Here is a 22971-nt window from a genome sequence, read left to right as displayed (position 1 = left end):
AGCACTAATGGCAGTGACTGCAGCAACCACATTAGTGGCACACATCAAGTGAGGGTCATGTCCGTGCACAGTCAGATCTTTGACACATACTCCCACATCCAGTGCTCACAACAACCCAAAAGATCAGGGTTGAGAAGATGGGGGCACAGAGGGGTTGTGTAACTTGCCCAAGGTCCTGGGGCCAGTAAGCACAGAAGCCAGGATGGGTGCCCAGGAGGTCTGGCTTCCGATTTCACGTTTTGTCCTGAAAAGGGAGATAGTGTCATGCTCAGAACCTAGAAGAAGCTCTAGACCAAAGGTTGCAAGCATCCTGCAATGATGGTATGGAAGGAAAAACAACAACACAACAAAAGCGATAGAGGAGGGAAGAATCAAAAGTCCAACTGTAAAATGTCTGCCTGAGTTGGCCCTCCCATTCCCTGCCCAGATGTTGGTGAAAACAGAGATCCAGCGTTCCGGACTCCTCCAGGCAAAGAGGATAAGATAGATGCATGGATGGAAGGAAGGATGGATGGATGGATGGATGGATGCATGGATGCATGGATGGAAGGATGGATGGATGGATGGAAGGACGGAAGGATGGATGCACGGATGGATGGATGGATGGATGGATGGATGGATGGATGGACAGATGGATGAATAAATGGATAGATGAAGGGATGGATGGACAGATGGACTGATGGACAGACAGATGGATGGATGAATGGGTGGATGGATGGATGGATGGATAGAAGGATGGGTGGATGGAAGGATGGATGGATGGATGGAAGGACGGAAGGATGGATGCATGGATGGAAGGATGCACAGATGGATGGATGGATGGATGGATGGATGGATGGATGGATGGATGGACAGATGGATGAATAAATGGATAGATGAAGGGATGGATGGACAGACGGATGGACGGACAGACAGATGGATGGATGAATGGGTGGATGGATGGATGGATGGATGGATGCATGGATGGATGCATGGATGGATGGATGGAAGGATGGATGGATGGATGGACAGATGGATGAATAAATGGATAGATGAAGGGATGGATGGACAGATGGATTGACGGACAGACAGATGGATGGATGAATGGGTGGATGGATGGATGGACAGATGGACAGAGAGGTAATTAAACCTTCCCCCAAATCAGCCATCCACGCATTTACTTGAAAGTAATCCCTGTTAGTCAACAAGCTTCCTCAGCATACACAGAACTCTCTGGAAGTTTTCATATTCACAAGCCATAATTCTACACATAATAGCAGTGGAGGGGTGTCTGGGTGGCTCAGCTGGTTAAGCATCAGGTTCTTGATCTCAGCTTGGGTCTTGATCTCAGGGTCGTGAGTTCAAGCCTTGCACTGGGTTCAGGGCTCTGCACTCGGCATGAAGATTACTTAAAAGTAAAAAATAGCTAAGGAAATTTATAACAGCTATAAATTAACCCACCCTGCCATCCTTAAAATAACTATCTTGCAAGGATTATGAGGCATATAAAGAAAATCAGGAGAAGGAAAGAAAAGGGACAGATAAGAAAGACTAAAAACTCAAATGACATTGGGGAGAGGTGTGGGGGAATGCGATACTTCCGAGAACTGTCTTCCCAAAATAAAGCCCCTCTATTAAACTTCTCAGAGTGATTTTAAAAATCACTGTATTCAAATATGCTGTCCCTGCTTGCTCTCTCCTTTCTTTCGGTTCTATATTCCAATGTCACCATACAAGCGGGGCACACGAGCTCAAGAATGTGAAATGTAGGGGAAAAGTGGAGACAGAAGAAGGTCCTAATGGCCATTTGAAAGTAACACTGAGGAGGCTGGTGAACTCTCACAAGAGAAGTTTCCCGAAGCTTTGAGGTTCTACCACAAACACAGACAAAATCTATACCCAAAGCACAGTATTGACTCTCCCTTTGAAGTGAATGCCACCTGTCCCTTCCCTCCAAGCCTCCTGTTGTCATCACTGTAATCCAGGCCCCTTACCTCTTCCTCCACTGGATGATCCCAGGATTCCCCAAGTTCCAGGCTCTGCCTTTCCTCTGCTGATCTCCCCCATGACCAGAAGGAAACCACAGCCCAACCCCCCTTCCCAGAAATCAATGCCACTCTCTTCACAGGGTCCCACAGGCTGAAGTGTCCTCCCTCCTTCTTCCCTCCATGTGTGTCCCTGGATGCCTGCAGCCAACACCAGCTGGGCCACACCACCGCCCACTTTCTCGTGCGTGTGATTCTCTGTCACACGCGTGTTGGTGCTTCTCTGTGCTCATAGATCCCCGGTCTTACAGAGCTGGTGCGTAGGCAGTATCCAATTAAGATTTGTTAACTAGCAGAATGTCAGCAGTAGAAAAAAGGAAATATTTCATTGTTACCTTTCAGTTCAATCACGTGTCAATATATTAGATGAATGTATGTTTCCTATTTTAATTACAGGCTCCACCGTTCATTTCCGCAATTTTTCATTTCTTCGATTTTTATAGCCATCTTAGATGTTATTTGGGTGTTCCTAGATTACCAAATTCCCTAAAATGATACTGCACATCCAAGTGTTTCTGGATGGTCAGGAAACCACAGTGCCTGGGGGAAATGGAAGAGAAAACACAGGCAGTCCAGCTGGGAGCCCTTGGCTGGGTTTGGCCATCAGGTGCGTGAAGATCAGCGTTCTGTGAGGAGGATGGCGGAGTGGATCTGAGCGTTCAAATGTCAGCCTCGTGACTTCCCCATCCATGCAAGCCGGGAGGGCGCTTGGTGCCCCCCAACTGTAAGTCTTACATCAAGGACGACACTGACAGCAGTCGGTTCCTCCCCGGGTCTAATGAGCAGCTCTGGGAGAGGGAAGGGAAAGTCCGGGTAATTCTCACCAACGCCTCCTATGCTTTTAATCAGCTCTAAGAAGCTTCCTGTGAAAATTGGCACTAATTACACATCCCTCAGAAACAGGGCTGGCTTTACTGCAGCTCTGCACCAACCAGTCTGTAAACAGGAGTGTTACTTCCTTCTGCATGGGGAGGGTAGCTGCCTTAGCGGTGGGACAGAGCAGGGGTGTGAGGGTCGCACAGGAGAGGCGCCTGACCAAGCTGTGAGAAGCCAGAGGTGAGCAGGCAATGCAGGGTGGTGGCGTAGGGGGGCAGCTCTCACAACCCCGCTGGGCCCCCCCCCCAAAACAGCCCAGGCTCACCGATCCCCAGAACCAAATGCAGACCATGGCAGTCTCCCTGGGAGCCAAACTGGCAACTGCTGCAACTTTTTTCTGACCCCGAAGCTCACATCTAAGAGATGAAATCCCTGCTTCTGGTGTCAGTGGCCCCTGCACCTGTTGGCCTGCCTCACAGAGGCCCTGGGTCATCCTTTAGGGCACTTGGCTCTCCTCTTCTGCCCAGACACTCCCCGGGGGCATCCTAGAGGCCGGCATTGTCACCAGACCCCATTCAAGGTTGTCCTACAGGGCACACCAATGGGAAGATTGGTCTGCTAGGCTCGCTTGAAGCTTTGTGTCTTCCGGTCCAGCAACGCCGCAGGGAGGGCAAGACAGAAGCATCTCGCGATCTGTCCCTCATTTCAGAACCCCCCCCATCTACAATTGACCCACTAATTATCCTAGGGACCGAGTCTCATTGCAACTGCTTATTGAGATACAGGACCCACTCACCCCCGGGATGTCCAAGGACCTGTAGAAGGGGGCCCCAGAAAAACATCCAGTTCCATCATATTTTGGACTGAGTTGTGTTCCCCAAATTCACACGTCGAAGCCCTGACACCGAGTGCCTCAGACGGTGAGTGTATTTGGAGACAGGGCCTTTAACCAGGCAGTTCTGTCAAGATGAGGCTGTTGGGCAGGGCCCTACTCCAGCGTGACTGGTGTCCTCGCAAGAAGAGGTGACGAGGGCACACAGAGGAGACTCAGGGGCCGGACACACGGAGAGGAGACCCTGTGGGGAGGCAGCAAGAGGGTGGCCATCCGTGCACCCAGGAGAAGCCAGCCCTGCAGACTTCTCACTCAGGGACTTGCAGCCTCCAGGGCCAGGAGAACGTAAAGGTCTGTGCAGAAGCGGCCGGGACTCGGTGCTTCGTGACGACTGTCCGAGCACACTGGGCCATGTCATTACCTGCACACACCCGAACGCCAGCAAACCTGGCTGCGCATCCTTTCTAGGCGACGTCAGACTTCGCTCCTCCTCTTATCCTTTCTTAAACCACACATCCCTGTTGATGTGCTGGAACCTCTGTCCCCAAAGTGTGTCAGAGCTGCCACTGCTTCATGCTGTCGATCATCCCGGGAGGTTTCTCACGTCCCCATGGATGCCCTAGTTACCTGAGAGAATCTTACACTAACTCATTCCTGGAACAAACGTATTTACTCACTCACTGGAGTAACAGGTGTTCACGGAGCCCACATCCAGCCTCAGTGCAGTGTCACAGATTAAAGATACAAGTTGCTGGCTCCCTTGGCCCACACCCCCCCTCAGTTCTTCCGCATGGACCGTGTCTCACACTCCCTTCTACAGCTGGCCCCAACACTGTGCTCAGCCCCACGGCGGGCATGCATACAACAGCCTTCACCTTCATTATCCAGGACCCCCTTCTTCTGAGGGCAGCTGCCCCCTGAGGGATCTCCTCCTCCCGCTTCCCCAGATGGTTCTCGTAGGAGTCGCCAGATACCTGGGTGCCCTGCCCACCTCCGGCACCTCCAAGTTTCATTCTGGGTTTCCTGATCCGGGACCAGTGGTCACATCTTGGTGGCCTCTCTCAGTGGCTAAAATAGTAAGATGTGCAGGCCAGGTGCTCCCCTCCGCCGTGATGAGCAGAGAGACAGAAGTTCTGAGAGAAGAGGGAACAAGAGGGTTGGGATGGGAGGGAGAGACACCAGCCCCGGGGCAGCGGTGGATGGGAGGGGCTGGAAGAGAGAGAGTCCTGGTGGGTTCGATGCCGGGTCCCCCAGGCCCTAAGCTCCTGCTGCCTTTCTAATTCTACTTCTCTGTCGCTCCTCAGGTGTCTAAGACCCCATTCACATACCTCCAATGATTCGCTCTTTATTGTAAGCTGGTCCTAATGTTTTATTTATTTTTGAGAGAGACAGAGAGACAGCCTGTAAGCAGGGGAGGGGCAGAGAGAGGGACACACAGAATCCGAAGCAGGCTCCAGGCTCCGAGCTGTCAGCACAGAGCCCGACGTGGGGCTCGAACTCACAAGCTGTGAGATCATGACTGGAGCCGACGTCAGATGCTCAACCGACTGAGTCGCCCAGGCGCCCCTGGTCCTGTTGGGTTTCTATCACTTGTCGCCTTTCCTATGACAAAACACTCAATATATTCTCTAAATTGGATCTAATTATATACTTGTTTAGAATAAATGCAGTGGTGAATTTCAAAAGAATGAAACGCAGCTGTGTTACTTTTACTTCTGGATGCACAGCTGCAAACCAGGAATCTCAGCATGTAGGTCCCACTAGGTGCCATCCACGAAGGTCTGATGCAGCAAAGATTTATATACGAGCGGTGGTCCGAAAACGCTTGGAAATCGGTGAATTGACACCCTCATCTGATATGCGCCATCACATTGTTTAACAGCACCGCCCTGATGGGTGATACAAAGGCAAGCTTCCCGCACCCCAGACTTGTTACCAGCACCCTCGGCTTGGAATGCGTGGCGGAGGGGCCGCACCCACAGGGACACCCCTTATTCCTCCGACCTCTTCCAGCTCCTTCTCAGTCAGTCTGGAACTCCTTTCTTCCAGCTCCCCGCGTGGCCCAGGGCTGGGCAGAACCGAGTTCGTGTCTGTAAGCCGTCTCAGAGCCCCCTGACAAAAGGCGGGGAAAAATTACTGCCGTTTGCCGTGGCATATTGAATACCTTTGTAATGAACAGTACCAAATCGGAGAGATGGGCTTCCTCCACATTCTTCTAATTAACTGAAATAGTTCAAGGACAGAAGCAGCGACGACTTCTTTCTGGATGCAGAATGTGGGGGGTAGGGAAGCTGCTACTTATCTGCAGTCACTGTAATTTAAACAATTCAAGGATCTGTCAGAATATATTTCTGTTTTTTATAGTCATTACCGGAAGTAAGAATGCTTAGCCGATGCAACGTGTTAAATATTTGGAGTAAAAACTAAAATCCTCATTCTGTGGCAAAAAGGGTAGAAATTCCCATTTGTTGGACAGCGATGATTCCACCCGTTATAAGTCACATGGGTCCTGACAGCCACCTGAAACCCAAAATACCGTCCCAAGTTTATTCTATTCTCCCTATCACTTGACAAGAGGCATTTCACGGCCTTATTCCCCTTTTCTTTGCCACTGCTCCTTTTTCTCTAACTCTCCTACCTCTCCCCAAAACCCTCCCAACATTTTGAAGTATTTAGAGGAAAAATATAGTTCTTTCTGTGGATCTGCTGAGGCAAAATTCCTTCCCTCTGTGCATAGATGCCCCTCCCCACACCCCAAAGCACAGCTCAGGCAGCTCGGAGCGCTAAGGCCCCTTCCCCGCGCTCCTGGAGGCCCTGGCGGGTGCAGATGCACAGCTGGTGTGCACAAGGAAGAGGTAAGGTCCCATTAGCACGGGAGCCCCAAGTGCAGTGGGACCTTTCCTCTTCCCCAGAGCATCCACTCAGGGCCCCAGCTCAGCCCCGCTGCCACCCCGTGTAGCCTGGAAGCCGGCGGCTGTCGCCTCACTGAATACCATGAGCCGCAACTGAACACAAAGAAATGCACCCGTTTCTTCCAAACGCACCTCTGCACTAACACGGCACCAGCGGGCCCGCGCCCCTGCTGGCTTCGAGAAGCCGTCGCTAGGTCCTGGGGATGGGAGTTCTGACTGACGCTCTCTGGGCTCCACACCAACTCTCGAGATTCAGCAAAATCCCTTTTTCCATTCGCTCAACGGAACAACCTCGTCCTTGTCGCTCTTTGATGCAAAACCCCGAACTGGCTTTTCACAGGTGCCGACTGCCGAGAGCGGTCCCTTCTCCACGGGCGTCCTCGGCCATCATAAGAAAGGGGAATCGTCCGCTGTGCCAAGGACGCGGCATATATTCCACACCGAACAGAGTCATGACTACGCTGTCCAGTCCCAGACATTTGAGAAGAATAACAGATCTGGGCTTCTCGTGGCCTTAGCCCCAGCGCAGACACACCGCTCGGGAGGGAGGCCAGGCTTGCCCTATTGTAGAACCAAGAGGAGAAAAACCATCCAGCACCCATCGTTTCCCTTTGGGCCTCTCAAAATAACAGCACCCAGCCTTTGCCCCGAGGAAGATTTCCCTGTTTAGAAAGCGCCTCCAGGAGGCCTCTCTGATCTAATCCCACGACCGCAGCTCTGGGGACAGCTGTGTGTCTGAGGGGCAGCCCGACGGACTCCTCTTGCCGAGGATGGGACCTCCTCTCGGCTCAGCTCGGCCCCCACGGCGGACCCTCCCCTGGGCTCCTGGGAGGGAAGACGTCCCTCACCCGTGCCCCCAAAGCCTCCTCCGGGCAGCCCTCCTGCGTCTGCCCCCACCTGGGGAGGGGGAGGAGCTGGAGCACCCTCACTGGTGGGAGTCCGGCTCGTGGAAGTCACTGTGACGTGAGGGGCAGAGCCACAGGCAGGAGAGCCAAAGAAAGAGAAGACTCAACCCTAAAGAGAGGGGCTGGGGTCATGCGAGGCCTCAGGCAGGCATTCGGTTTCTCCTGAGCCTTTTTCCAGTGTGACCTCCCAGCCACTGGGGCCACACTGGAGGGCTGGCAGGGGCTGAAGGCCAGCAGGGGACTATTGGGGAACAACCCCAGGGGGCCTACGGCCCACGGGAACCAGTCCTTCCTCGTATCCCACGACGCGGGCATGGTGTCACTTCGATGGGAAAGCGTGTGCAACGAGTGAGCGAGCGAATGAATGAATGCGCAGGACAGGCTTGCACGGATCCTCTGACAGCCTCCAGAGATCCTTTATTTCCTCGCTGAGGCTTCGCGAGGTCCTCACCGTCTGGTTTCCATACTGAAGAAACCATCTGCACTGGTGGCCGGCTCCCAGCTCCCAGCTCGCTCCGGCTTGCGCTCTCTGCTCTGCTCCGTCCTGCTTGGGTCAACCCGTGGGACCTCCCAGAAGGAGCACTCCCTCCCTCCGCGGCTGGCAGAGAGCCTCCGCGACCGTCCCAGCTCCGAGACAGGAGGCGCCCTTCACAAAGAAGCCAACAGAGTCCCGCTGGCGATAATTCGCCAGCCCTTCGATGTGTCCATTTGGGGCAAAGCAGAGAAACCCAGCTGAAATAGTCTGCGAGCAGCAGAGAGGGCGCTTCACGGTGTGACCCAGAACTTAGCCTGTCTAACCTTTCCTCCCCAGCGGTTTATAAACGATTGCAGGGAGAGCTGGTGATAGAGGGAGAGAGAGAACGGGATGGAGGGAGATTACTACGGATACGGAGGCACGTTCCTGGGGATGTTTCTCTTCTTTTCGTATTTCTTACCACTGAGCTGGTGCAGGCCCTCAGCCTGCCAGTCCGATGGCAGAAAGACAGAGGGGTTGCAGGACTGAAACCCCGCCGTCTATGAAAATAGATGGGCTGTGGTTCCCAAACCCCACCAGCTCTGCAGCTAGAGAGACGGACGGGAACGGGTCAAATGCCACCTGTGCGATGGCAGAAAGGTCCTGCCCTCGAGGCGGGAATCCTTTTGCCCTGAGCTCACTCCACTCCTTCTCAGCCACCCACAACCTACAAGATAAAAAGCGTGGGTGCAGAGCGTGGCTCCTGCCGTGGCCCGTCACTGTGGACGATTTCTGACAAAGGCAGCTTGTCTGGCTCTCGCTTCTCACTCCTCCCTGGAGGCTGCGAGGCCGGACTTTTGTGCAGGACGGGACGGGCCACCCGAGCACAGCCCGAGAGAGAGCTTACCTTCTCATTCGGTTTCGGCCGGGGCCTGATTAGGAGCCAGGCCCAGCGTGCAAACAACAGACAGAGATGACTGTCTCTGCGGGAGCAGCGAGGGTGTGCGGGGCATCTCGTGGGCCCGACAGGTGCAGGTTCACAAATACCCCAAGTCAGGCCTTCAGGTCCCAGAAGGCAGCCTGCGTGCTTAATGAGGCGCGCACCCCTCCCCAGGAGCTTCGCATCCCCATTTGGTGCCCCTCCTTAGGTCTGTTCTGGGGTCACCATCAGCACACCGTGGGGGGTGCCGGGGTCGCCGGAACAATGGAGGGAAGCAGACAGGACCCGGTCCTGGGAAGGGGCAAGCTCCTGGGCGGCTGCTGGGTGGGGGCTGGGCATTTGTTGGGCACTGCATCGAGGGGTGTCCTTTGGAAACTGAGAAGCAGGCACCCCTCACCTCCTTTCTTAAAAAGTAAAAAAAACAGGGGCGCCTGGGTGGTGCAGTCGGTTAAGCGTCCGACTTCAGCCAGGTCACGATCTCGCGGTCTGTGAGTTCGAGCCCCGCATCGGGCTCTGGGCTGATGGCTCAGAGCCTGGAGCCTGTTTCCGATTCTGTGTCTCCCTCTCTCTCTGGCCCTCCCCCGTTCATGCTCTGTCTCTCTCTGTCCCAAAAATAAATAAACTTAAAAAAAAAAAAGTAAAAAAAACAAGATTCTTACTCCACATCTCATCAAAATTTCTACTGCCGGAGTCTTACGTTTTGAAAGATGAGATTTATTGGCGCGTCCGGATGGCTCAGTTGGTTAAACATCTGACTTCAGCTCGGGTCAGGATCTCAACAGTTGGTGAGTTCAAGCCCTGCGTCGGGCTCGGTGCTGACAGCCTGGAACCTGCTTCGGATTCTGTGTCTCCTTCTCTCTCTGCCCCTCCCCCACTCTCCCTCTGCTTCTCTCTCTCTCAAAAATAAACATTAAAAAAAAAATAAAAAAAAGAAGATGAGATGTATGCAGCAGGACCAGATGTCTTCATTCCCAAGGGGCAGTTCTCACTGTGGCCTTTGGGGCTCCAGTGGACTCCAAAAGGGGGCCAGGTATCGGGGCCTCTGAGACTCGGTCACCAGCTGCCTCTCATCCACTCTTCCTCAGCCCTCCGGCCCAGGTGGCCTCATCACAGGGGGCTGGGACGTACTTTGACCTTGGACAGCAGACCACCACGGCCACCGGCAGAGTTACTGTATGATGATTCCGGGATCTGACTGGTCCATCTGTGAAAAGCAGATAACGAAGCCTCCCGCCTCTGTGCTCACAGGTACGGCCAGAAGGTTAACGAGCTCCTCGTTCAAGGCAGAGTCAGAGAAGCACCAGGCAACATGCGGCCCCCAGGCTCTGGGAGAAAAGGCTTTCCTGTGTTAAAGCAAGCTGCTGAGGCCTCCATGGAGCGGATAAAGTGCCATTCAACTCGAGTTTTCTGGTCTTTTAAAAAATCGCAGGTTTAAGGAAGTATCTCCATACTCTTTCTGGTTTTAAAGATTATTATTATTATTAATCCATTGCAGTTTTGTGACAAAGGTTAGGAAGACATTTCCTATTAATTATTAGGGTTTTTTTTTAATGTTCATTTATTTGAGAGAGAGGGAGACAGAGCATGAGCGGGGGAGGGGCAGAGAGGGAGACACAGAATCCGAAGCAGGCTCCAGGCTCTGAGCTGTCAGCACAGAGCCCGATGCAGGGCTGGAACCCATGAGCTGTGAGATCATGACCTGAACTGAAGTTAGTTGGACGCTTCACCGGCGGAGCCACCCAGGGGCCCCTATTAATTATCAGTTTTGCACAAACAAATCTCTCTGATTATATTCAATAGTCACCCACCAGGTGTGCAGATTTGCTTCTATCAAGAGCCACTCATCATGGTAGCATTTTCTTAGGAAAAAGCAGAGTTTGCCTCAGTATTGATATAGATAGGGAAAGCTTTGCTCCTTTTATCTTCTCTTTTTTGCATCATAAGACCTTATACAAATGTATAGCTCAGCTGTAAGCAAGTGGGGAATACCAACTTAAGTTCTACAGCCCAGATCTGGGCTTCCCTAAATAGAGGGTCTTCTCAGATCCCGCCAATGACTTGCAGAATTATAACTCTGGAGCAAGAAGTTAGGTTCTGCTCTTCCCAGGATTCCAGGAAGCTGGGACACAAAATCATGGACTGATGAGAGTGTCCCCCAAACATTCTGCAGGCGGTTTGTTCTGTGCCAAAGGAGGCGTCCAAGGTCTATTGGCTCATGGGCTGGCTCAGATCAAATGCCTCTAAGACTAGTGATCCCCCACAGCTGGTCTACAGGCGACCCCTGGGAGAGGTCAGGAATGATCACGGAATAAACAGAGTCTCCAAGGAGATCCCGAGTCCTCACAACTCGAGGGAGAAGCTAAGCCTACAGTGGGGTTGTATCGGAACAAATCTGGGCTGTTTAGGTCAACTCTAGGCCATATTGAACTCCAAGCCGATTGAGAGAGGTAAGGAGCATCTGGTATCGAATGATTCCAAACTGGCAGAACAAGCAAAAAAAATGTGAACTCTGGTAAAGCCTGATTATACTTCCCCTGGACCTCAGAAAAAAAAACATCCACAAAGTTTCACCAAAAATTCCTCTCCCACTGTGTGTGACGGGCTACCAAGAAGCCATTGCTGGGAACAGATACAAGAACAAAACCTTTGACAAGGGAGCTCTCCTAAGATCTTAACCCTGGAAGTATGTAGTCGATGTTCTGTTAGACTATATCCAGAGCCACTGATTCATGAAGCATGGCCAAGTTTGACTGTTTTTCCCTCCCAAGTCTAAGTGGTGACCTGAATTTTTGTTTTGGTTTGGTTTTCAGCTTGGCTTACTTGGTTTTACCTTTTGCAGTAAGTTGTTTGTAAAAATAGTGGCTGTTTCTTCCTTGCCTATATCTCTGCCCTTTGCAATATGATTTTTCAACTTTTTTCATCATTAAGTGCAATTTATTTCCCTACTCTTTGGATCTGAACTACCCTAGTGATATTCTTGGGCAACAAAATGTAGCAGCCCCAAGCCTAGTGCCCAGCGCCTTGTGTCCTTGTACAAACACTCAGTGGGCAAGCCCACGCTCGCTTGGCAAGGGCGAGAGACCATGTGGATGGAAGTCAGCTGTGTCAGGAGAGGCCTTCATGCACTGGTGAGTCTTTGGCCTGTGCACACGGGGTGGCCCAGCCAAGATCAGCCAAGCCTGGCCCAAGCTGGAAAAATAGCCCAGACAAACAAAATGATTTGACTGAAGCCACCTGCTAGTAGGTGAGATTGCCAGACATTGGAGCTCAAATTACTTTGATTCCATGATAAAAGAGTTCTACGCCCAGTTCCAAATGGGGGGGGGGGGGTTCCCATACCAACAAGCAATTCTCAGACACTAGCTAGGTGTCCTACAATTCAGTTCAATTCTGAATTGGCATTCGTAACTCGGAGAGAGCATCAGATTCCACAGGTTGAAAGCTCAGTCCTACGAGATGCCCCCACTGACACATTTCAGATGCCATTCACAAGCCCAGGCCACCTGTGCTTCTGACTGATCTGCTACAGACTGGAGGCTCCCATGACCCTCTCCTTAAATTTGGTTAATTTGCTAAAGCCACGCACAGAACTTAGAGAAACATTTTACTTACTAGAGCACCAGCTTATCATAAAAGTAGGTAACTCAGGAACAGCCATATGGAAGGGACACATAGGGTAAGGCGTGGGCAAATGGCACAGAGCTGCCATGCCCTCTCTGAATGTGCCACTGTCCCCAAATCTCCATGGGTTCACCAACCATGAAGCTCTCCCAACTCTGTCCTTTTGGGATCTTACAGAGGCCTCATTACATAGGCATGTTTGATTGAATCACTGGCCATTGGTGATAGATTCAACCTCCAGCCCCTCTCCCTCTCTGGAGGATAGGGGTGGGTGGGACTGAAAGTTCCAACAACCAGCCCCAACCTTAGGTGGGGTGCAAAGGCCGCCTCATTAACATAACAAAAGACACCTTTACCACTTCAATCACTTAGGAAATCCCAAGGGTTTTAAGAGCTCTGTGCCAGAACTGGGACAGAGACCAAATATATATTTATTATAAATCACAACATCATGTATGGTTATATTCTTTGCAGTTGCTGTGAATCAGACATCTGGACCTCAATTCTACCAGCTAGTCTGGGATCTAGAGCTTATATTGGGTTACTAGATTCCAAAGACAGTTATTTTAGTGAACCATCTTTCTTTCTAGAAATTGAAATGAAGACATGTCTTAGGGAACACTTATTTCTGAATATTTCTCTTCGGATAAACCTCCTCCCCCTCACCTATGGATTATATTTTTGGTCTGTGGATTACTTCAGTTCCAGTGAGATCATCTCCTTCAAACCCTCCCTCACCCGCCAAAGTACTTTCCTGAATTTACCATATGGAAACAATGGTAGCATCTGATGGGATGCCAAAGTGGTGAATGAACTCTTGTTTTCCTGAAAACAGAGTTTAGTTACTATTTCAATAAAAGCAAAAGCCTTGGCCTTAGCAATAGCAAAACTAGAAGGAATCAGTGGACTTCTCAGTGGAGTGGGTACTTTGAGAACCAGCAGCACCTAAGAGCTTTCATTCCAAGAACTCGGCAGTGTGCCTAGAGGGTGGGCCCCCTCTCCAGGTCTCTGGGGCCCACTGCTGTCCTAAGAGGCAAGACCCTGATGGAGCTACTATCCCAGAGGTCTCCAGAGCAGGACATCCCTGCCCACACCAGTGCATCCTTAGTAACTGTGACCAGCATGGGTCTCTTCTCAGCTGGAACCATCTGACATGACTCCAGCTCATGCTGATGGGAGACTCGTTATAACATAAAAATGGAGCCCCAAGAAGCAGCGAGTGGTTTGGAGATGAAATCCTGACACAGGGGCACAGTCGAGCTCTGACTGACAAGGTAAAACCTCACACTGTCAAATTCTGAAGAGTTCATGAAAGACCTTCTCACAAATGTTCTCTTGGGCACACCTGGGTGGCTCAGTTGGTTAAATGTCCAACTTTAATTTCTGATGATTTGTGAGATGAAATCAAGCCCTGCATCGGGCTCTGGGCTGACAGCATGGAGCCTGCTTGGGATTCCCTCTCCTTCTTTCTCTGCCCCTCCCCCACTCTCTCTCTCTCTCAAAAAAATAAGCAAACTTAAAAAAAATGTTCTCTTGGTGGATCCTGCAACAACCCTGAATGTAAGTGTAGTGATAATCCCTCTCGCCTGACATAGAAGAAAGTGAATCTCAGTGAGGTCAGTCAGCATTGTCCCGGCAAGAAAAGAGACAGACCTGGGACCACACAAAGTGACTGCAGATTTAGTAATCTCTCTCATAACATCACTATGAAAGCAGGGGAAAGGTGTGACCTCGTCCAGTTTCAAAGAGATATGTTTGATTCGGCAAAGTCCCTTGGCATGACGAGGCAGCTCCCGTTTGTAAATCCAATCACACAAATCTGAGCCACCACGGGCCCCATGGTGAGCTGCCTGGTACTACCAGCATCTGGCATCCACCTGCCATCATGAGTTTTTAAAGCATTAGCTCTCTCCACTATGTTCTTTGGTGTTCAAGAAAATACCTCTTCCTAAGATATTTCTTACAATCTTCCAGCTCAAAGTCACAGAACAACTGAAAGCGATAATTCTTTCATCCACATGAATCAGTCTGGTGAAGGCTGAACATCTTCTGTAATGGCCTCACCAACAAGTTGGCCAACAGCTGGCAGCTGGAGAAGGGTGCAGCCATGTTGCTCTACAACCATGGTGACTTCTTTTCCTGAATGCCCCAGGCTGTCCCAATGCCCCCTGTGCCAAAACTGATAAAATTGCACTCATGCTGCCATGAAAGGGATCAAGATCCCTAGCATCTTCATATCTACCATTTATGTCGATCCAAAGGGAGCAGAGACCAGGAGTCATGTCCCTTCCTTCCCCATGAGCAGGTTCCCCTGAGTCACAAAGCTCATCGGCCCTTCCAAACCACACTGCATCTAGAAAGGGAACTCTATATACCTGTTCGCACCTGGATCTTTGACTCTTTCTCTGTCCAAGAAATGAAGTCTCCCAAGGATGGCCTTGGTTACCTGGCACGGCTATTCTATTCATGCATCCATGAGTCCTGCACCGGGTGAGTTTCTGTAAGCCTCACATCACTTCCCCTAAAATACAACCAGAATCCTTTCCTTCCACTTGTCTCAAGTGTGTTCTTCTTTGGGTGTCGATGCTCTAAGCCCTCACACTGCTCCTGAAGGGATAGGTCGTTGAGCAGACCACGTGTGTTTAGGTTCCTGTTAGTGGCTGATGCAGACCCACTAACATGGCTAGAGCCGGCACAGGCTCGCCTCCACTCCATCCCATCTCTTATTCATGCTTCCTTTCTCCCACGGGCCCTGCATGCTTTATGAGACTTATGTTGCCTTCAGAGTGTGGCAATGGTGCTTGTCAGCTTTCAAGCCAGGCTTGTGCAGCATCCCAGGGTGGGGCAGTATGGGGTCATGTTCACCCACTCCCTGGCCACATGGGGATGTACAGCATCCTGGCCTTGGGCTCTGAGCCCCGGGAGAGCAAGGGTGAGCTTCCTCATCCTACAGCCTCACCTTGTCCCGCTCGTAGCTCAGAGAACTTTTTCGGAAAACATTGTTTGAATTGTCCCTGAATCAACCACCCCACCAGGAATAGGTTTGAAGATCCCAAGGGCTACGGAGGCCTCCCTGGGGACCCGCGAGGTCATCATGCAGAGGACCTCAAAGAGAGCATAGGGAGGACAGAGATACCATGCCACTCCAGCACTAGAAGCCTTGTTCCTGCTGTGGCCTCCCGGCAGCCCGTGGCCCCACTGCCCCGAGAGAGGTGACAGGAGCAAGCCACTCTGCATCTTCACTCTTGTTGGATTCACCAAGATTTCCATGACAGTTCGTGCCATCTGGATCTCACAGGCACCAGATGCCTTTGGGGACTAAGCCATTATAAGTATATGTCAGAAGCATGATTGGAGATGCAGGAGTGGTTTGATGGGTAAAGACAGGGAAAGCTCGGCTGTGGAGAGAACTGGTGGCAGCTGGACGCCTTTACATGTTTTTTCTTTGACCTGTGATTACAATCTCACATCAAATCTTAAGAAGAGGGGCGCCTCGGTGGCTCAGTCGGTTGAGAGGCCAACTTTGGCTCAGGTCATGATCTTGAGGTTCATGGGATCGAGCCCCACGTCGGGCTCTGCACTGACAGCACAGAACCTGCTTGGGATTCTCTCTCCCTCTCTCTCTCCCCCATCCCGGCTCACACCCTTTCTCTCAAAAATAAATAAACATTAAAAAACATGTTTTAAAGAAACGTTGGTTTCCTTCCATTTCACATTTTCACTCCTGAGATAACTCCATCGGTCACTGAAAATAAAAATGGTGGAAAAGAAAAAATACCAGAGGTTAGTCCTACCGACTCCTCCCAGGCTGTCACCCCACATACAAGCCAGGACACCCCACAAGCCAGGCGCCTGGCTGGCGGCAAGTTCCTTCTCCATCCACAGGGCTCCTGGCCGCTGATCTCCCCACAGCTCTTTCACGAGGATCGGATGGCACACAAGCACACAGCGCTCCCATGACAGCAAGGAGCCAAAACGTGATTGCGTTACCAGCAGGGGCCATTCCTCCCACACAGCCAAGCTTGTACCGACGGGCACACGTTTGGAGGTGGTGGTAGATCCTCTTGAAGCTGCCACATGCAGGGGTAGGACAGCAGACCTGGTGACAACAGTGACCCCTTCCGGGTACCAGACTAGATGCAGGGGTCACCCTGCCCCAGACTCATTGAGATTTTAATCGGTGAGCCATCAGGAAGCCGACACAATCCCTGCGTATTCTGCCAAGTCTAGTGCCGAGTATAATTGCGCTTGTATTCATTCCCTTGCAAGGGGGTTAGAGTCTGGAGCTGTACGTCAGGGCCCAGGCTCTGCTCAGTGCGGAAACACTCTTTTGCAAAGTCACAACCACGACAGGAATCACTGCAGGAATCGACGTGCAGGAACCGAGCTGCTCTCACAGACCAGCCCCAGGGCCGGGTGCGCAGTGCCACACGGAGACTTTCGCTGCGCAAGAGATGCGCTGATGTTGGTGGTGAGCATGTGACTTTTTAGGCAGCAACAGTCACAGCAGATGTCGGTCACTGCCTCCGTTTTTCTTGTTAAAATGTACAGAAGCATCTGTTAATATCCTATCAGTAAATCGTGTTAATATTCGAACTACGTGCATAAATTCACGTTGAGGGGGGGAAACTGTACACGGACCAGGTTTCCTGCTCTCGTCCCAGAAAAGAGCGTCCAGGGGAAAGTTGTGAAGCCCCCACTCACCTCCACTAGCTCATCCTTCGCGTGTGGGCACCGTATGCTTCCACGCTGGTCCTGAACCTCAAACTCCCCTCTTAGGACGCAGCCATGCTCAGGTCTCGTCTTGCCACCTAAAGCCAAACTACCTCTCCTAAGCCCTCCGTTCTGGTCACACCGTCATAGCTTCGCAATCTTCCAATGGTGCTCAGAGGCCACATCAGCTGCCGGTGACACTCCTCCAGCAACATCCATAATTTATTATAGCCTTCTGGGCTTAGGGCTCCCCACAAACTCATTTCTTTGACTCGGACGTCTGCTACATCAGCAGAACGTTCTGAGAGAGCAAACTCCGGCCAGGTGGGAGACATCAGATCCCTGGCAAGGAAGCATCGGTGATTTGCGGAGCGTCGAGACCTGCCCACGTCCCTCAGGAAAGCGGCCCGGCCTTCCTGGGTGTGCAGCACAGAAGTTGTGGCATAGGAGTGGTGACGAGGCGGAATGAAGAGGGAGCTCTGCCATGGCGAAGTTCACCGGTGGAGCCACAACACGCCGGGGGGCAAGATGGGACACGCAGCACTGGCCGTGGGGACTGGCTTTTCCCATGTGCTGCTGGGTGACCGTGTGTGAAAATCCCTCCAGTAAGTGCAGACCCCACTCCACTCCCCGGCCCCCACAATGGTCTGTGCAAACAGACAGAAAGGGGAGAACTTGCCCCAGATCCCCAGTGGGCGGCAGGCCAGGACTTGAACCCGTGCCTTTTAGCTCTTCGTCTGGTGTCCTCGGCCCTTCACTGGATTATGACTTATTACTACATTGGCTTGGGTGACATTTCCCAGCAGGGGCTGTGCCTTCATCGTCTCCCAATGTTCCCGTTAACAAGGTCCTAGAATAGCTTGGTATTAAGTGGGATGCCCCAGAAAATTTTACACGACAACGATTTGCAGATAGCCTGAGAACAGCCATCAGAGGTTTCATCAAAGTAAAAAATCCATTTTTAAGGTAAAAGTCATTTTTTCAAAATCAGGTAAAAAATCATTCTCTCGTGTGTTTGAGAAAACTATAAAATAAATGGCTTGGAATTTTATAAGATGTGAAGGACCAAAAATTATTCTAAAAAGTCCAAATGGCGGCAGGAGACAAGAAAAATTCAGGAATCCAAATAAATCTGGAACTGACTGAATTAATGCACAGTTTTATGGTATATCTATTCTGGACCACAGGATAAATGTCAATAATATAGATGTATCGCCAGACACAGTTTATTTAATTTGACAAAGCTCCCAGCTTCCAGCCACATAATGAGAATGGGTGATGGGCATTGAGGAGGCACTTGTTGGGATGAGCACTGGGTGTTGTACGTAAGCCAATTTGACAATAAATTATATTCATAGAAAAATTAAAAACAAAAAAATCTTTAAAAACCCTGAATGTAGACTAGTTGGGAATTTTGTAAGCTTTCAGCAAAGGTGAAAAGGGGGATATTTTGATGTCCTCCTTGGGACCAGTACACCCCGTGGCCCAGCTGCTGGGAATGCCACCTCCCAAAGAGTCACAGCTGTGACCTTCCTCAGTGCTCGGGGTTGAAGTGTGTCTTCTGTTAAATTCACATGTTGAGGTTCCAACCCTTCAGCACCTCAGAATATGACTTTACGTGGAAATAGGGTTATTGCGGACATAATGAGGTAATTCAAAGTGGGGTCATGAGAATGGGCCCCACAATTCTGACTTCCACTGCAACTTTGGTCTTTATCCCCACACATCCAAGCTATTCTGGAACACAGGCTGGGTGTCGTAAGATTCAGCTCAATTCTGACACTATCTACCAGGAACGATCATCAGATCCCACAGGACTGCTCCTTCTCCACCCACAGCAGACCCCAACGCAGGTCCTGGCTGTCACCTGTGCCTCTGACTGACCAGCTAGAGATTGGATATTCCTACAACCCCATCCTTGGGTTTGAGAATTTGCAAGAGTGGCTCACAGAACTCGGGAAACCAGTCACTTACGAGATTACCGGTATGTTATGAAGGCTGTAACTCTGGAACAGCCAGACGGAAGGGGTGCACAGGGCAACAGTCACGAGCGCACTATGAAGGCGCACACACAAGTGGGGTCCCTCCACAACGTGAGCTTTATTCAGTCATAAAACGAGGGTAACATACTCATGAAGCAGGTTCAGGATTCCAGACTCAGTGACGTCTCACCACATGATTAACTTGGCTTTCTAGGGGCGCCTGGGTGGCGCAGTCGGTTAAGCGTCCGACTTCAGCCAGGTCACGATCTCGAGGTCCGTGAGTTCGAGCCCCGCGTTGGGCTCTGGGCTGACGGCTCGGAGCCTGGAGCCTGTTTCCGATTCTGTGTCTCCCTCTCTCTCTGCCCCTCCCCCGTTCATGCTTTGTCTCTCTCTGTCCCAAAAATAAAATAAACGTTGAAAAAAAAAATTAAAAAAAAAAAACTTGGCTTTCTGGCACATCACACAAAGCAGAGCCCAAGACAAGTCTCACGACAAACAGGCAGGACAGGGGGTGGGAAGCCGAGGAACCAACACGAAGTCAGTCTGTGGGTCCACAGCTGGGATGAGGCCTCAGTCCAGTCCGGGCCAGCACTTACTGCTTACCGTGTTCAAGCAGGGAAGGATCTCAGTTCTGCTCGGAGACCAGCTGGGCCTTGGTGAAGTGTCAGACATAGAGGGGACATGTCTGAGGAGTCCGACAGTTTGCTGCAAAAACCCTGCCTCTTTAAAATATTTAATCAGTCTTGGACCCCTGCAGAGGGCTCCTCTGCTTCTAATTTATTATCAGTTCTGGGGTATCATTAGCCGGTGCTGGTCTGGGCGAAATCCGATAGTTACAATGATGTTACCGCTTACGTCATTGCTAAACACAAGCCCCTGCTTGACATGAGTGACTCCATCTTGCTCTCTGCAGCCGGGGATGGGAAAGAGAGTGGAGCTTCCGTGACCCCCCGGGCCATCACTCCCCCACGCGCTCATCAACGCAGAAGTTCTCTGAACCCCACCCTTCTGGGTTTTTATGGAGGTTTCATTACACAGACACGACTGATTAAATCATCGGCCACTGGTGATTGATTCAACCTCCAGCCCTTCTCCTCTCCCCCAGGGGTCAGGGCGTAGTAGGACCGACAGTTTCAACCCTTTAAGCATCTGGTCAGTTCTCCTGCAATAAAGACACCTTTATTGCTCTCAGCACTTAGGAAATTCCAAGGGTTTTACGAGCTCTGTGCCAGAACCAGAGACAAAGAGCAAATAAATATTTATTATAAATCACACAATCATAGCCCTAATCCAATATGGCTGCATCCTTATGAAAAGGAAAAATTGGGGGTTGGAGACAGACACTCAGGGAGGAAAGATGTGAGGAGACACAGGATGTCTACAAGCCAAGGAGAAACCTGGAACAGACTCTCCCTCCCAGTCACAGAAGGAACCAGCCCAGCTGATGCTTTGACCTTGGACTTTCAGCCTCCACACTCTGTGAAGCAATAAATGTTTATTGTTTAAGCCCCTAGTCAGCTGGCAATTTAACACACTGGGTGTTGCCCTTTGCTGCAGAGAACAGCCGCTCTGCTCAGGGCTAGCGTCCCTGACCCCAGGGGTGGCCAGCGGTGACATCGGGTGGCTACAAGGTTATAGAGGTACATGCACTCGCCTCCCTCTGTGACAACTCAGAGGGACCACACGGGGCACTGGGGGATCCACCCTGTGAGTCAGCACCTGCCCCTCCCCCAGCCAGTCCCGTGTCCTGGCTTCCTGAGAGCATCACTCCTGGGGGCCAAAAGCTCTGCAGACAGCTCTTCCCCAGAGTCTGTCTCCCATGGCAGCAGTAACATCGCACTTGATCGTTACGGATACTGGTCTCTATTGGGAGCTGATTTTATTAGATTTACAGAGACACCACTGCCCTGAAGCAAAACTACACTGTGATGGGTCTGAACCTAGGGAGGATGAGTCCCAAGGCTGCCTGGACACCCCTCCCCCCATGTCTGAACCCTGGAGGACTTGGCCATGACTGGCAACCTGAGGACAGCAGCTCAAGGAGCTGGAACATGAAGACTAATATTTCTGGCGGCTAAGAGGGGGGAGGCGCCTCTGCCGGCGGGGCCAAGACAGATGGCTTCCCATTAGCAAAGGTTCTGCTGGAGAAGGATGCTCACTCTCCCTCTGACCTGACAGAGGACACAGGTAGCACAGAACTCACCAACATGGCTGCCTGGAGAGCAGCGGGCAAGGTGGTGGGGGGGTGGGGGGTCCTTGGGGCCCCCAGGGGGAGCTGCTCCTATTCTGGGGCTTTGCCAGCTGGACACTCACAGGAGCCTCTCGAGCCATTTGCTTGCCTGTACCCAGCTCAGCGCCCACCCTCGTGAAGGGACACCAGGTCCTTGTTCTGTGTGTTCACATGCTGAGGAGTCAGGCGGGGTCTCAGGGAAAGGGGGTGGGGGGCCAGAGGGATGCAGGAAGGACCGACGGGGGGTGGTTGACCTGACCAAGGACCAGCCCGCTCACACCCTTCTTTCCATACTGGGCCCCTGGAACCAGGCTGTCTGGCTCTCCAGCTCTAAGGCCAATGCAGAAATGCCCACAGCCGACGGATGTGCAAGAACAGTCACCTTTGTGACAGTCACGGTCTTCTCGGGGTGGTAATGATTCCACCTGTGTCAGCAACGTCTAAGAAGACAAGTGCTGCCTGTCTTTGGCAACAAGCAGGAAGCAATGATATTCTCCAGAATGGCAAAAGAAAGCCATTTTTATCATGGGGGAGAAGAAAGCATTTAGGGGGCTCCAAGGCTACCTGCTGGTGTCTACACAAGGGCATTAGTCAGATACTCACACCCTACTCAGGTCTGTGGGCTTTGTCCCCAAGGCCTGCCCCACACTCGCAGGGGCAGGGCAGGATTCACGGCCAGAGGGGGCCGGGAGGAGGGCACTGATCAGATGCTTTAGGGGAGCAGGCACCACAGAAAGCTTTTCCGAGCAAGGGGAGTCTTGGGTGCCAGGTGGGAACCAGAGCGCCACATGCTCTCTGTGATTGGAAAGCCGGTGCCCCGGGCCACCAGCCAGGCCACCAGCACTGGGCACTGCACGGCACACCTCTGGGGCCTTGTCAAGGAGGAGGCGTCTACTGGCTCCACCTCCTGGTGAGCATGCCCCTCGACATCGACATCTGCCCGCTGCCCCTAGACATCGGGGTCACCGAGGAAAACACACAGCCGAGCTCTGGGTGTAGCAACACTGTGCCCATGTGGAGACGGACCAGCGAGATCCAGCTTCAGCGCTGGCCACCGGTCACCAGAGCCCATAGGTCCCTCCTGTAGCCGACGCAGGACATCTGGCAGAAGGAGGACCCTGTTCCCACCCCACGGGGGACAGACGGGGCAGTGAGGTTGGCCAGGTACCGCGAGGCCCACATGTCTGTGCAGAGCAAAGGAGCCCACACAGATTCTAAAGCAGGAGACACTCCTTCCGAACACAGTGACCACGGTGACGGTGAGCGGTCTATCTCTGGATGACAAGTGCCCCAGGCCCAGGGCTCGTTCTTAGGTGGCTGAAGAGAGGGTCACGAGGCTGAGCGCAAGAGACCATCTCTCCCAACGGGGCTGTTATTCTCATTGTCTCCGTGCAGCCTGCCCCGACCCAGGAGGGTGCAAACCCTCTCTCTCTCTCTCTCTCTCTCTCTCTCTCTCTCTCTCATCAGTCTGGTCCCCGGGGATAGGGGTCTGGGGGTGCCGAGCTGCTGGTAGGCCGGGGTACAGGTTCAGGTCCCCCACGG

General features: G+C 51.9%; 1 protein-coding gene across 2 annotated transcripts in view; it reads right to left on the bottom strand.

Annotated features, from left to right (window-relative positions):
- The window catches only part of MED10 (mediator complex subunit 10), a 175424-nt gene that overhangs the window by 7129 nt on the left and 145324 nt on the right, over window positions 1-22971 (bottom strand). The window contains exon 4 of one of the 2 annotated variants that reach the window (XM_023239698.2): window positions 5677-5784. The exons of the other annotated variant lie outside the window; for it this stretch is intronic. Coding sequence (XP_023095466.2) covers window positions 5677-5784 — 108 coding nt within the window. The remainder of the gene's footprint in view (window positions 1-5676; window positions 5785-22971) is intronic. 2 annotated transcript variants of the gene reach the window in all.

Source organism: Felis catus, chromosome A1 (genome assembly GCF_018350175.1).
Source record: "Felis catus isolate Fca126 chromosome A1, F.catus_Fca126_mat1.0, whole genome shotgun sequence".
Classification (NCBI taxonomy): Eukaryota; Metazoa; Chordata; class Mammalia; order Carnivora; family Felidae; genus Felis; species Felis catus.
Note: the sequence above shows the minus strand (reverse complement) of the source record. Positions and strands in the feature narration are given on the sequence as shown.